The following is a 16,469-nucleotide window of genomic DNA, read 5'->3' as shown; positions in this document are numbered from 1 at the left end:
TATAATCAGTGGAGGATGAGATGTTGAAGGATCGCCACAGGGATAATGAATGTAACTGCAGAGGCAGAGAAATCTCCAGCAACAACAGCAGAGATCTGTGGGTCCAGGTCAATCTCCATGACGAACTGTTAAACGTCTACTTGTGAAGGTGCAGTGCAGATTGTCTCTAAGGAGAGTGCCTCAACATCGAACATCGGCATCTTGATGCTGATCATGTTAAGGAATGCCTCCACCAAACACCACAGTCTAATGTCACCCCGAACAATGTTTCAATGTTAGATGAGGTTTTGTTCTCCACATTGAAGTTGAAAGACTGCAGAGCCACAGGCAACAGCTGTCCCAGTCTATGACACAGGTGTGGTAGATGTAGAGAACAAGAAGTATGGTGATAACTCCTGTGTCTTATTTTTTATTAGGTAGAGCCTAGAGCAGCGCGCATGCGCTGCTTGCTCAACTTTTAGTAAGGGGCTTCAGAAAGCTCCCCAAGCTCACCACACGCTTGTGCATTTTTTTTTCTTCCTCACAGGCTAATGGGCTTTGCGCGCGTCTTTCACGCAATTGGGCAAAGGCGGGGCATGTCCTGGATAACAAAACACTTATAAGGTCCCAAAGGCGAGACCTATTGGCTATGCCAATGCTTGATAGATTTCACGCTCTGAAGTCTTTTAAAATGAGGTGATAAGTAACTAGCAGAACATTCTCTGGCCTACCAGTCCGGAAGACTCTATACTGGTCCAATTTACCTCAGTGGTGGGTAAATTCTTTGTACTTGCTTTTTCTTTCGGACGCATGTCTACAAAAATTCATATACGCCGATAGTGTGATATAGGTAGACACTACACAGACTGCGTCATTCCACACTTTTTTTCTGAAACAGGATAGGCACCTTAGGAAGAGTGCAGGCATACTTAAAAGTAGGGAAAACCTGTCCTGAACATGGACAATGAACAGATTATAAAAGCTTAAAACATAAAAAGCAGAGAAAGAATTCGCTAAAAATTGGGTGTTTGAAGACGCTAGTAATGTTCGGTGAACCTCTCACATGAGCCAGAAAGAAAGGACTCTGTGAACCATCTTCAAGTGGAAGGCAGAATAGGTTTGGGAAGCTAGATTCTTAAAGGAAAAGGGTCATATTTTCACTCCGCTTTACTGTCCTACTTACTAGGCCGCATTTCCCTAATTTTTAACAGGTTTTTTAAGCTTCACTACTTAGGGATATGTTGCACTGTTGCTATACGTAAAGATGTCCCTGTACTGGACCTTTAAACTCTTCAGAACATGCTGAAAAATACTAAGTTAGGCTTTGGCTTGTAGACTACGTTTTAGCATACCAGCCATACACTTAGAAATTGTAATTTATTAACGTGTTCCATGATCCTCGCACACAGACAACAATTATTCTAAAATGTATGACTTTTGATGCCAGTCCTATAAAGCGGAACTAACTTTTGAGATCTTAAGTAGTAAAACTATACCCTACAAGACCCAGTACATGATTTGGTCAATGGTTATACATCTCCAGCAGGTGCAGCAAATTTTCAGGCAGATTCAGGTGATTGTTTTATCTCTGTTATGTAGACTTAGCATTGTAGTCTTGCTGAAAATGCAACATTGGGGGACACTCATTCTCAACCACGAGCACAGGGAAAATTATAGAAAAATATACATACCTTGTGAGAGCTCAAATTGTGCAAAGGAAACATGCACAAATGCAAACATCTTGCAGTTCAATCGAGCAATCTGAAACTGGTCACGTGCCTCCTCTGGACTAAGGATGCTACAAGATATTTCATAAATCACAAAGTTAGGGCTTGCATTAACACTGCATGTGCTGCTCAACTGGTTACACATGGAAAACAAAATGCAATTCCAAACAAATACTAAAACATAGGATAACATTTAGAAATGGATGGTTAGCAGCTTTCTTACAGTGCCTCCGATAAAACTAATGTCTGTTCAAATGCAAATATAATTAAGACACAAGCATAACAACTACGCTATGAATACAATGTCAATGATTTTCACAAGTCATTGTTTATAAGCTAACCACTGCATCTGTACGGTTATAGTATTTACAAGGGGATGATGGACAGAGCACTGAAACCTTTCAGACACTCACCCCAGCAACAGATCTGGGTTGAATCCATCATCGGTCTTTAGCTCACTTCCTCACCTCAGTTCAGACCCAGCTATATGCAAATCAGTCTTGCCCCTGTGCCTCATAGAACAGTCCATCCCGACCTGCTAAGCCAGTCTTCCATTAATCGGAAACAAGCATCCTGGGACTGGTTTCGGGGTAACACCTCTCATCAGTCAGGCTAGCTTGAGTCCAGTGGCAAAGTGAGCAATTGACCCAGGTCTGGGCATACCCTGCTAACTTAGGGCGAACAAAGCAAACACAAGGAGATGATGGACGGGGGCTGAAAGTTTTCATAGTATTCTACTAATGGTCTCAATGTGCACTACACAGCTGAGTGGGTGTGAAGCCAAAGTAGGATTGTGCCTTTAGTAGAGGAGCAACAGAATACAACAAGGAGAAATGCTTACATTGAAATAAAGGGAGCCTCCAAGAGCTCAAAAGGGGTAGACAACCTGCTTGGAGACACAGGTGGAAAAAGTGTGAAGAAGCCAGACAAGACCAGAGTCTGCAAAGTTTTCTTCTGGTCAATGAAAATGTACGTCTAAAGAATAACAGCAGTAAGATGCCAACCGCATTGGCTCAATGGAGGGCGGAAAGCCATTCAGAGACATTATGATGGAGAGTACTAAGCAGGCTTTTGTTGGCAGGGCCGAGTATTTCCGATTGGATTTTGATGGATGCATCACGGTCTATAAAAAAAGAGACCTACAAAATGTTCTTTTTACCAAACCTACGAGGATTGGAATAACAGAGGAAGAATCAATTATGATAAAAGGTACTTTTGGCCCCATAGCCCATCTCATGTATACCAAAGTGTAAGATATTACCAGCTTGACTACAGGAAATAATTTAAAGCTTGTCAATCTATGAGACCGGGAGATAGGAGACTTATGGTGACGATCAAGAGTATGGTGGGAGATCTACTCCATATTTATGTGTTAAACTGTACTCCTATAAGCTTATTAAATGGATGTGGTCCTAGCAGCAGATTGTAATGTGTACCTTCGAAAATGCTTTTACTTACAAGTTAATTACTTCTTATACAGTTGGAGGGAAAGAACATGGACAATCAGGAAAGCACAACACTCAGACTAAATAGACTACAAGGTCTCAGATTTCTTTCTTCACAACAAAACTGGGGCAAACACAGAAGGCATAAGAGTGCGGAGGTGGGAAAAAGGTGGGCTAAGTGATTGTTTGTCCTGTGTGAAATTGTGTAACCACTTTAGTGAGGAACAAGGGTCTCATCGTAAGCACCACTATGTCCAGATGCACAGAGAAGAAAGGGGGCTTAGAGGATAGAGCCTGAAGCTCACCCACGCTGCGAGCAGAGCTGATGGCAACAAGGAAAGCAGTTTTCAAAGTAAGAGGCCTGAGAGGACAGTTGTGAAGAGGCTCAAAAGGAGCGCATTAAGTTAAGTTGAAACAAAGATTCAGGTCCCACTGGGGCATTATGAAAGCAGATGGAGAAAAGACATTAATAATGCCCTTAACCACTTGGCTGCTAAGGGGTATGCATGTAGGTCCATTGACTTTCCATTGAAATCAATGGGCCCTACATGACGAGCTGGGCTCGTCATGAGCGTCGAAGGGGTTAAAGAATCTGTTTACAATAGGGGGCTTGAACAAGGAGGGCTGGTATGCAATCTAAGGAAAGCAGAAATAGCTGCAAGATAACCTTTTAGAGTGCAAAGAGCAGCGCCCTACTGGGCCAAAGAAAGGATAAACAAGAGAACCTCAGAAAGAGGGCCGGAGAGGGGAATCAACAGATTTTGCTGTGCACCATGCCATAAACTTATTCCATTAACACGTGTATACCGTTTTAGTGGAGGGATGCCTGGCTGCCAAGATGAGGTTACAACCTACGGACGGAAGGTCAAAAGGTGTCCACTGTCGCCACTCAAGCTCCACACAAGGAGAAAGAGGCTGGACAGGTTCTGATGGAGGACCTTACTCTGTTGCTGCAATAGAAGGCCCTCCCAAAGGGGTAGTCTGATCAGAGGATCAAGAGCTTGGGGTACCAGATTTTACGCGCCCAGTCAAGAGCCACATGAATGAACTGGGCCCGGTTGCGCTTGATCTTCAGCACTTGGGGCAGAAGTGGTACAAGCAGAAAGGCATACAGGAGGCCGCAGTTCCACTCAAGGTGAAAATTGTTGCAGAGCGAGTGCCTCCTTGGAAACTCCAACATGCAAAACTGCTGAAATTGCGTGTTCTCTTCGGTGGCGAATAGATCTAACCAAGGCTCTCCACATCGCTGAAAGAGACCTTGCAACACCTCCGAATGAAGACTCCATTCGTAATCTACCATGCACCGACAGCTGAGTTTGTCTGACCTGGCGTTCAGAGAACCTTCCAGGTGTTGAAGCACCAGGGTCATACCCTGATGGGCCATTAATGTCCAAAGGTGAAGAGACTCTTGACATAGGGTCCACAACCCCACCCCGCCCTGTTTTTTGCATTACCACATGGAGGTGGTGTTGTCTGAATACCTGCACTACTTTTCCCTTAAGGGAGGGAAGGAATGCCTTCAGTGCCAGGCGGATCACCCGGAGCTCCAACAGGTTGATATGGAGCCCAGACTCTGTCAGAGACCAGACTCGTCTGATCTCCGTCTCTCCCAGATGGCAACCCTATCAGAGGAGCAATGCATCGGTCAGCACTGTTAGTTCTGGTTGGGGAAGGGAGAGTGATCCGCCTCTGACCCAATCCCGGTCCGTTAACCAGTGCAGATGTTGTGCAGTTCCCTTTGAGATCTGGACGTGCTCTGAAAGATTCGCCTGATGCTGCCCCCACTGGAACTTCAGGTCCCACTGCAGAGCCCGCATATGCCACCTGGCAAGATCCACCAGCAGGATGCAGGAGGACCAGCAGCCTCATGGTCCTTCTCACCGAAATCAGGTATAGAGGCTAAAACATCAGTATCATAGCCCGAATTTCCCAGACTCGCTGCTCGTGAGTATAAGCTCAAAACTGCACTGCGTCCAGAACAGCTCCGATGAAAGGGAGCGGTTGAGAGGGGGTGAGGTGTGTCTTGGGCAAGTTGATAGTAAACCCAGCAAATTCAGGAGGTCCGCTGTAGTCTGGTGGTGGGAGACGACAGCTGGGGGCGAGCCAGACTTCAGCAGCCAGTCCTCGAGATAGGGGGAAGACTGGAACCCCTGATCTGAGCCTGTGAGCTGCAACCACTGCCATCAACTTTTTGAACACCCGAGGGGCACTGGTAAGCCCGAAGGGGAGCACGGTGAACTGAAAATGCTCATGGCGTACCGTGAACCATAGATCGCGTTTGTGATCTGGCAGGACGGAAATATGTAAATAGCCGTCCCGCAAGTCCAACGCCACCATCCAGTCTCCAGGGTCGAGGGCAGACAGGACCTGAGCCAACGTGAGCATTTTGAACTTCTCCTCCAACATGCGATCTGAAGATGGTGGCATGGAAACAGGGGCAGTCTCGAAGGAGAGGGAGTAGCACCTTTGGACTATTTGCAGAACCCACCTGTCCGACGTGATGGATTGCAAGTGGGGGAGGTGATGGCGTATCCTGCCACCCACTGGCCATTGATGGTCCTGAAGGGTCGGACTAAGAGGGTTTGGAGGCCGCGGGGGAGGGAGGGGGACTGGCCCACCCGCTGGCTCCCAAGCCCACGAGGCCACTGGGTCTCACGTCCGCAGCCACACAGAGGCTGGGCAGCTTGCGTGAACCGGTGGCTAGACTGTGCCAGAAGTGGCGGGGTGCCCCTTTCATAGCCACAAAAGGGGAGAAAAGCAGCGACGCCCAAGGATCTGGCCATAGCCCTGAAATCATTAAAGCACTCCAGCGCAGAGTCTGCTTTGCCACCAAAAAGGTGACAGCCATCGAAGGGAATGTCCAGCAAAGTTGACTGGACATCCACCGAAAAGCCAGACGTCCTCAACCAGTCGTAGACCCTTAGGACTACCGACGTGGCAATCATTCTGACTGAGTCAGTGGTATTCACTCCACATCGAATCGGGAATTTAGCTGCGTCTCTCCCTTCTGCCACTGCTTGGGAGAGAAAGATCCAGGCCTCCCCGGGAACTGAGTTGGCACTTGTGCAACCGTATCCCAGATAGTATAGGAATATCGGCCCAAGAGGAGCGTGGTATTCACGGACAGCAGTGGCAAGCTGGAGTAAGAACATGCGCTTCCCAAGATGATTCAGCTTCTTGCATTCCCTGTCTGGGGAAGCAGAAGGGAATGCGCCTTTGTGAGAAGAAGCTTAGTCTGCCAAGCTCTCTGGAGAAGTGTGTTCGGTGAGAAAAACTGTGTTGCCAGGAGCCAGACAGTGGCGGCGGGCAATCGTCCTTTCCACAGGAGCCCTTGTACTGGGCTTGGACCAGGAGCCCAGAAGGAAGTTAGTGAGGGCTGGGTTGAAGAGCAGAAGGGGTTCAGAGGAGGTTGCCGCAGGCTGAAGCACTTCTGTTAGGAGATTAGCTGTATAGCACAGGTACCCAAAAGGAGAACAGAGGGGACAGAGAGAAAAAATTAAGGACATTTGAAACTTTCTTCATCTTGGAGCTAGATAGCAAAGAACCAAATGGTTTTAATATGGATGAATAACTTTTTACTTGCCTTTATTGAAAAATGCATCCCATGATGCACTTTCCTCATTGAGAGTGAATGTAAGATAAGTGAATTATAATAGGAGTCGACATGAAAATTAGTACTTAGCACTTTAAAACAAGGTAGCACTTTAGTTATGCACTTATAATATAGTTTTTAGTTATTTATTCATAACATCAAACATCATATCATAAAGAGGCAATGTCCAAGCGATGAAACTAATATATACAGCTGAGCCATGCCAGAAATATAGAGTACAAGGAGCAGTTTAAGTGAACTTTAGTGGTACATTTCAAATAGAATTAGTAAAGATGTATGAGAAACGTCTATTGCAATAGGCACTTCATAAGGTTAAAGCACTTTAGATACTAAGCACTTTAAAACTATCAACACTTTAGTATCAGCAGAGATACACATTTTTAGAGGAAATTAGATATACACTATCAGGGGCACTGTCCAAAGAAAAAGAAATGACATGCTTCCTATGACCTTTGTATATAATAAAATAGTGTATAAAAGGAACTTTCCCAATAATGCACGTTTCGATATAGACAACAATAATTATTGTTTTTGTGAAATCAAATGAAGTATAAATAGCAATGATTTTGCATGCTTTAAAATGGCGCTGATGTTTACCAGATAGAGTTTATGGAGACACCTCAGCAGTTGTCCTCTCTCTATGGTCAGTTTAAACAAAGCTTGAATGTAATTAAGTTATGAAAAAAATGGGGCACGTCATCATGAACAAGGCTGCTGCTGCCAGCCGAAACGCGTTGATGATTGTATCACTCGTATAATAATAAACTGGAGTGAAATGCACAGGAGTGCCGATTACATCGAAGGGTGACTCTTTGATATATATATATATATATCTATATATATATATATATATATAGATATATATATATCACTGCACGTTCCTCCTCTCATCCATTGTTTAAGAAAGAATACGGCTGGCACTCTGGTATCCGTTTCAAAAATTTATCATACCAAACCCCCCTCACCCCAAACAGACGCGTTTCGCCTTTGCAGACTTAGTCAGTGTTACGTTTGTGCCACGTATGAGTCACCATTTTAAACCTTTAGCCAGTCTGACATAATCATAGACATAGAAGACGGCTACTGACATTCAAAAAGATGGTGGCCATCTTGTAACGTGCAAATTGCATTGAAATATACATGGTTTTAAATGGTGACATTAAATAAAGTGCGTAGTGCTCATTTAAAAACATATAACACAAAACTTTCATTTAAAGAAATATTGTAAACACAGTACATTCTGTAAATGCACTCAATTCAACTATTTCCTATATCTATATGAATTCTATTTTTGGCATCTTTCATAGATATTTACCAATAAAGTGCAGAATTGATAGGATGAGTCTTTCCTATAATGCATTACATTAGTTATGCAGCCCTGAATGGGCGATTGTGTTACAGCACAAGTTTCCAAACGGGATTCCTGGTTCAGCAGTGGGGTATTGTTATTATCCCTAGGGGATGTTAGATGAATACATTTGACCCCGGTGCCCCATGTATAAGACTATATGTAAACTAAAGGTGAACCCATAGTTCTTCATTGTTATTGAGGCCCCACGGAGTCATGGTTTTAAGACTGATGATGCACTTTGACTCAAGAATGCGTAGGGCCTTGTCTCTGTCCCCTCCCCGTTCTAATTTGGGGGCCTGATCTATACAGTAAAAACTAAGTTTCTCCCAGTCACTTTGATGGTGTTCGGCAAAGTGGCGGGCAACGGGATATGTCTTGTCGTTATTAGTAATTGCCCGCATATGCTCCAGGACTCTTAGTTTGACAGGTTTCATGGTGCTGCCGATGTATCGCAGCTTACAGGGGCAGGTTAAACAATAAATGGTGTATTCTGAGTTGCAATTTAGCAACTGTTTGATTTTTATGTTGGGTTTCTTTTCACCAGTACGGTTAGGATAGTCTGACATTTTGCTGCTGAATCTACATGCCTTGCATTTTAGACATGGAAAAAAGCCAGTTGATTTAGACAGTTTGATGGGTTGGACCATTGTTCTAAAACGGCTGCGGACTAGATGATCGGCCAGAGACGGACATCTTTTGTATGTGATTAATGGTCTCTGTGTCATGTGATTTTTTAATGTTTTGTCTGTGGTAAGTATGTGCCAGTGCTTCCCCCGATTTGGTATTAAATTCGGTAATCATTCTCACCTCATCAGGCACATCTACTTTTAATTTAGGTGTCAGGAGATCCCTCCTGTTAATGCCCGAGGCTTTCACACTGGCCTGTTGTAAGATGTTCTTGTTGTACCCTCTTGTCTTAAACCTCTCTTTGGCATCCTTACTAGCCTGCATGTAGTCTTGTTCTAAGGAACAATTCCTCTTTAGGCGGAGAAATTCGCCATAGGGCACATTCTTCACCAGGCTCTTAGGATGGTAGGAGCCAGCATGCAGTATCGCATTGCCCGCCGTCGGCTTTCTATATAGGCGGGTTTGTAAGGTGTTGTTGTGTACAAATATTTCAAGATCTAAATAGTTGATGCTGCTCGTACTAATGGTGCTGGTGAATCTTAGATTGAGGTTATTTGTATTGAGGGTAGCAATGTAATTTTCCGCAGACAGACGATCACCATGCCAGATAATAAACAAATCGTCTATATACCTGGTCCACATTAAAATTCTTTCAGACCATATACCATTGGTATCCTTCCAGGCCTCGTGCTTCTCCCACCAGCCAACGAACAAATTCGCGTAGCTGGGAGAGAAGCACGAGCCCATGGAAGTACCTCTCCTTTGGTTATACATTGTCCCATCAAACAGAAAGTTGTTGTTGTACAAGCAGAAACTAATCATGGAGAGAATCATGGCACTGACTGCTAAATTGATCTGTTTTTTGGTCTAAGAACCACTTAATGGCAGTAAGACCCTCCTCATGGTTAATGCAGGTGTATAAATTAACAACATCTAATGTTATTAATAACATTTCAGAGTCCCATGTTACACTATCCATGATGCTTAGAAAGTCTTGAGTGTCCCTCACATAGGACGGAAGATCCTTCACGAAAGGTGCCAGGTAAGAGTCTATGAATCTGGAAGTGTTCTCTAAGAGGCTCCCAATCGAGGACACTATTGGGCGTCCTGGAGGTCTTTTAGCATGTTTATGTACCTTCGGGAGGTGATAAAAGGTTGGTACGATAGGTGCTTCACATTTTAAGAAAAGATATTCGTCCATACTGAGCATCCCTTCTTTTTGCCAGTCTTCTAGCATATTATGAAACTTTATGATGCTCTTGTTGTATTCAGATCTTTGTATGGGATTTTAGCAGTCCTTATCACTCAGTTGTCTTTGTGCCTCCAAAAGATAATGATCACGATTGAAAATGACAACGTTTCCTCCTTTATCCGAAGGTTTTATTTCGATTGTTTTATCCGCGCCTGGCCCGGGCCTAGGGCCACCCCCCCTGGTGCGCCTCCTCTGCCCCCACGTATCCATTACTCTGCCGCCCAGCTCCAGCATCTTCGCCCTACGATCAGTCAGACATGTCTAATATCCCACCCAAATTCTCTCCTTACAAGCCCAGTTACATACTGCCCAGGCTGCCACGTCATGATACCTTCCACCCGCAAACCATCCCCCGGTGGTAAGCATCACTCTACGGAAACCCATACCATTGCGCTCACGAACGTCCGCTCGCTTGGCAAACACAGCCAAGACATTCATGAGCTGATCCTTGATCAGAAAATAGATCTTCTGTTTATGACAGAAACATGGATGGGCCAAGCGTCCGACCCGGATCTAGTCATAGCCGTTCCTGCGGGGTTTACCACCCACAGACTGGATAGGCAAACAAAGAAAAAAGGTGGTGGTATTGCCATCATTGCTAGTGACACCTACACAGTAAGGTTCAAAATGATTCCACAGACCTCCTGTGAAGCCTTAGAATTTGCAATCAAACTATCCCCTTCTTATACCTTTAAAGGGATTCTCCTTTATCGACCTCCGGGGCCCAGGAACGATTTCTTTGGTGCTCTTAGGTCCTTTTTGGAAACATCTGCGCTTGACAATTCCCTCACTATTTTAGGTGATTTTAATTTTCATTTTGACGTTCCTGACAACCCCGATACTGCTACGCTCTTAGTCGACATGTCCACCTTTGGCCTTCTTCCCCTGGTTCACGCCCCTACGCATGAAGGAGGTCACACGTTAGATGGCATTTTTTCCAATGCCATGGGCCTCCAAGTCACACAAATACTCCCTTTAACTTGGTCTGATCATCTCATCCTGGCATCGCTACAAGTACACGACTCCTTGGTCGACAAATCAAACCCCAATCCCTGCCAACCCTACCTGGCTTGGGATGACATACATGAATGCAGGCTGGAAACCCTGCTTAAAGACACCTTCCCCACCCTATCTCCCGACCCTAACACTGCTACTTCCCAATTCCACAACTGGGTTAGCTCAGCAGCCAAAGACTTGGTTCAAGTCAAACAACGGTCACGTAACAGATCTACCCCGTCGGCCCCGTGGTACACAGAGGAATTACGTACACAAAAGCAACAGTGTCGTAACAGAGAGAGACACTGGCGGAAGGATTACACTCCCGAAGCCAAATCTCGGTACAAAGAGTCAGTAGCAAAATACAAAAATCTCATTTTTGACGCTAAGAAAAAGTATTACTGCAACAAAATAGAAACTGCACAAAACTCGAACAAATCCCTATATGAGACCACCAAACAATTAGCAGGTCTCTCTGTTGATCTCACACCTCCCCCGTCCCAAGCTCTCTGTGATGCTTTGTCCAAGTTTTTCTTCACCAATGTTGACGATATCTATCGGGTCTTCGCCAACAACGCAACCCCTTCCCACAGGCCTTCAATTCGCCTTGACGGACCTATCTTTCCTCAGTTCAGAGAGGTGACCTGTTCTCAGGTGCTAAACATCGTATCCTCCATTAATTCAGGCTCGGCCCTAGACCCTTGTCCCCTGAAGGTTCTGCGGCCAATCATGGATGCAGTTCTCCCGGCCATAACCGATATCTGCAACTCCATGTTTGGCACAGGCACTTACCCTGAGACATTAAAGAAAACCCTTATTAAACCGCTCCTCAAAAAACCCACCCTTGATAAGGAAGAACTCAAAAGTTATCGCCCCATCGCCAGTCTTCCACTACTAGCGAAAATAGTGGAAAAAATCATGAATGCCCAACTCTCGTTATTTATTGAGGAAAACAAATGTCTGGACGAATCGCAGTTTGGCTTCCGCCGATTCCATGGAACGGAGACCGCCTGGTCAAAGCGGCGGACGATATCAGATCCATTCGGGATGCGGGAGGCACAGCTGTCCTGATACTATTGGATCTATCGGCGGCCTTCGACACGGTCGACCATATCACCTTGGTCGACCGTGTCGAGAGCATAGGCATCCGAGGCAACGCCAAAAAACTCCTTGCCTCCTTCCTGGCTAATAGGACCCAGGTCGTCACTGTTGGACCTTTTGAATCCTCCCCCCTGTCACTGCCATGTGGAGTTCCCCAAGGCTCATCCCTCAGTCCGACACTATTCAACATTTATGTGTCGGACCTTGCCAAAGTCATCAGGGCACATGGGATGAGCCTCACGTCCTATGCAGATGACACTCAATTGGTCCTCGCCGTCAAGAATGATGGGCCTCAAAAAGCCAACATGTTCAATCAGGGCATGCTGGCAATTGGGAACTGGATGGCCCATAACTGCCTGAAATTAAACTCCGATAAATCGGAAGTTGTAATTTTTGGCAATCTTTCCCCGGAGTGGTCCCCCCTTTGGTGGCCTTCACCCATGGGCCTGCCCCCAGACCCGGTTAACAAGGTGAGGAACCTGGGAGTCTTGTTCGACAATCGTCTGAACTTTTTACCACATGCTAACCAGATTTCCTCCTCAGCCTTTTATAAATTAAGGCTCATTAAGAAAATTCTGCCCTTTCTACCCGAAAATGCCGCCAAAACATTGGTGAGCTCCCTGGTACTCTCCACCCTAGATTACTGTAACACTTTGTTTCTAGGTGCCCAGGAGAGAGTGCTATTGAAAATGCAGGCTAATCAGAACGCGGCCGCCAGGCTCCTAGGGCGAATTCCCAAATACCAACCGGTGTCACCCACCATAAGACAACTTCACTGGCTACCGGTGAAGATGAGGATTAAGTTCAAGTCCCTGTGTTTGGTATACAAGCCTTTACACAATGCCGGACCAGTGTTCTTCACCCAGAACCTTACCCCCTATTGCCCTTCTAGAACACTGCGCTCCTCCAGTTCCTTTGAACTGGTGGTCCCCCGAACCAAATCTGTTAACTGGGGTGACCGCAGATTTCTCGTAGCCGCTCCGAAGTTGTGGAACACACTGCCTCACTCAATCAAGACCAGCACTTCCCTCTGGTCCTTCCGCAAGAACCTCAAAACATGGCTTTTTAATCAATGAACTTCAGCTCCCCTTGTTGGCTAAACATTGCAGTTACTTAGAACCGAGATGCCCAAGGGCCTTCGTTCGCGCTTTATAAATGCTGTTATAAATAAATAAATAAATCCTCTTTGAGTGATCTGATAGCCTCCCATTCTTTCCTTGATATGTTGGAGGTTTTTTGATTCAATTTTCCAGTTGTAATCTTTTCCAGATCGCATAGCACCGCTTCGTTGAATAAATCAATGGCATCAAAGTTTGTCATCGGTAGCTTTTTTGATTTATTCTTCATCGCACTTGGGTCTCTTTTTTGTTCGGTCACTGTGTGTTCCGCCTTATCAGGGTTCATAGTCGCTGTTAGCAGTTCTTGTGTGGGTCTCAATAGTGTATCTGCCAGTTCCTCACATGTGGGTACAGCGTTCACATTTGTGGCCAAGATGGAAGTCCTGGGTTCTATAGTGTCAGGTTTTGGTGGGTGAAGTAAAAAGATCTTTTTGAACTTCAGTCTTCTAATGTACTTAAATAGATGAATCCGTACATTAACTGGATCAAACTCGCTGGCAGGGCAGAAGCTTAAACCTTTTCTGAGGACATTAGTTTCATCGGTCGTCAATGTCCTCTTTGAAAGGTTTATAACGTTGTTCTCCTCTCTGTCTATTATCTCCTGCGGTTTAGTCCACTTCTCGTGACCCTCGGAGATGCCATTGCTTGTTGGGCACCACCTCTTGCCCCTCCGCGTCCTCCTTTTTGATTTTGTTGGGGTGCAGGTGGATGATTCCTTGTAGGGGGCGGAGACGAGTTTCCTTGATTACTTCGAACTCGTCGAAAAAAGGCCTCGCACTTGTCGGCGCTTTTTCTCTGGTCATCGGTGGTTGCTCTCCTTCCGAAACTTCTGACTCTTCAGTGTCTTCATTTGTTGGCGTCGCATTGCTCTGGGCCAACCGTTTTCTGGTGGCATCAAATTTTCTTGCGAACGTCAGGATTCTTCCTGAAAGATAGTCCTGCTCATCTCTGCGAAATTTTGATTGTTTTCTCTTACGGATGCTTAGTTCATAGTCTTTAATTCTTTTGTTCATGATATCTCTTAGTTCTTCAATCTCCTTTGAGTTTTTCTCTTTGCTTATTTGTTCCTCAATGTCTGCTATTTCTTTTAGGCATTTTTCTCTATCACTCCAAGCATACTTGATGAGTATGCGCACCATTCCCTTTGCAGACTCTGCTGTGTAATCCGCCCAATCCTTTAGTAGTGCTGGGTCCGGAAAAAAAATATATATATATATGCAAATGTGCAAAACTTAACCAGCAGAGGACGTCAGAAAAAGAATTGGCGGAGGTGAATTCAGGTAAAACTGATAAAACAATTGTAAATCTCACTGATATTACTTTAAACACTGCCGAGAAACAATTGTTAACATTGGGCCTCAGTTTTTGTCCGGAAAGCAACTTTGGCTTTGTACAGACAAGAGTGGATGTTTACAAATGTATTCGTAAATTAAAACTGCGAAAGTTCTTCATGTTAAAAAACCAGGGTGGCAATGTGAACAAAGAAAACACCCCAAAATCTAAAACAGTGACAGGCCTCACGGCAGGTGCTATTCCGACTTTAGTTACACTACATGGTTTAATGGATGACAGTATGAGTAGTCTAGGATCTCAACAGGTTGCTCAGATGGAGGGGTTAGAGATATCCCTCTCTGGAAAAAGTCAATTTAAACCTCCGTCTACTTTTGTCCCCATTATGCCACGAGATGCATTAGATATATTCCATGAAAGGATTACGGATGAATTGAAATTGCTATACCGAAATGTATGTAGATCTAAACCCAAACATACTGGTCAAACAAGGGAGTATTTCCAACTCATGAGAAAACTGAAAGAGAATAACAAAGTGGTTATTAACAATGCAGATAAAGGGGGCAATATTGTCCTGTGGGACAAAGAGTCATACAGGGCTGAAGCTTTCAGGCAACTTGATGATACAGAATGTTATGAACGTAGTGATGGGATTTCAGTTCGTAAAATCAATACTGATTACAAAAATAATCTATTGAAATGGCAACGGGAAGGTTTGATTACTAAGGAAGAACACAAATTCTTATATAAGGAATATCCGGTGTTACCCTTGTTTTACCTGATCCCCAAAGTCCATAAAGGACTTACCCCATTACAAGGGAGACCCATCATCTCGGCCATCAATAGTTGCTTTGAAAATACCTCAAAATATGTGGACTATTATTTGCAGGACTTTGTTATAGCTTTACCCACATATCTTAAAGACTCCAGAGACTTTCTAAACAAGTCGAGTACTGTGAAGTGGACTAATGGCATGTTATTTGTGACGCTGGATATAACAGCACTATACACATGTATCAGGCATGAAGATGGGTTGAGAGCAATCAGATACTATCTTGAGCAGAGGGATATAGGATTGTATCAGCATAACAAAATGATTGTAGAAATGATCCATACATGCTTGGTGAATAATAGACAGAAAAGAGGGGTGGCTATGGGGGCATGCTTCTCCCCCAGCTATGCATGTTTACATGTAGGCTGGTGGGAGGAGCATGTCCTCAGGGCACACCATAAAGCGATATTTGACACTCATATTGCTCATATGTGGAGGTACATCGATGATGTATTTATTGTGTGGAAGGGCGATGTAGATCAAGCAAATGATTTTGTGAGTAGTATTAACAACAATGATCTTAATCTAGTCTTTACCAGTCACATTCATAGCACCACTGCAAATTTTCTGGATATATAGGTTGTAATTCAGGACAATGTGGTCACAACTAGTCTGTATCAAAAACCAACTGCAGGCAACACTTTATTACATGCATCCAGTTTTCATCCGCGTCACACGATAGAAAGTCTCCCTTATGGAGAACTCCTCAGAATCAGGAGGGTATGTAGTACTGAGGAAGCTTGGAAAACTTCTCAAGAAATTGCTATAGCTAGACTCACATCACGTGGTTATGGAACAGGTAAAATCAAAGCAGCCTTAAGAAAAGTCAATCAACTAGATAGACGTTATTTATTACAACCAGCTGCGAATAACACTGAAACTGAGCCAACCTCGGATGTTATTAAAAAACAAAACTCCGAGTGTAGATTTATCACTACGTACAGCAAGCAATCACATGCCATAAGGAAAGTCATGAATACACAGTGGCCCATTGTCTTAACAGACAGTGTCTTAAGGGGAGCTTTACCGGTAAAGCCCAATATCACTTATCGGAAAGCATACTCCATGAGATCAGATTTGGTCAAAAATAGTCCAGAATTGCTCAACAAAGATAATTGGTTCTCTACTAAAAAGAGTT

At 44.4% G+C, this 16,469-nt stretch overlaps 1 protein-coding gene across 4 annotated transcripts in view; it reads right to left on the bottom strand.

Annotated features, from left to right (window-relative positions):
- Positions 1 to 16,469, bottom strand: part of TTK (TTK protein kinase) — an 894,856-nt gene that overhangs the window by 736,044 nt on the left and 142,343 nt on the right. For all 4 annotated transcript variants that reach the window (XM_078648117.1, XM_078648119.1, XM_078648116.1 and 1 more), the window contains exon 4: positions 1,671 to 1,777. In XM_078648117.1, coding sequence (XP_078504243.1) covers positions 1,671 to 1,777 — 107 coding nt within the window. The remainder of the gene's footprint in view (positions 1 to 1,670; positions 1,778 to 16,469) is intronic.

Source organism: Lissotriton helveticus, chromosome 6, assembly GCF_964261635.1.
Source record: "Lissotriton helveticus chromosome 6, aLisHel1.1, whole genome shotgun sequence".
NCBI lineage: Eukaryota > Metazoa > Chordata > Amphibia > Caudata > Salamandridae > Lissotriton > Lissotriton helveticus.
Note: the sequence above shows the minus strand (reverse complement) of the source record. Positions and strands in the feature narration are given on the sequence as shown.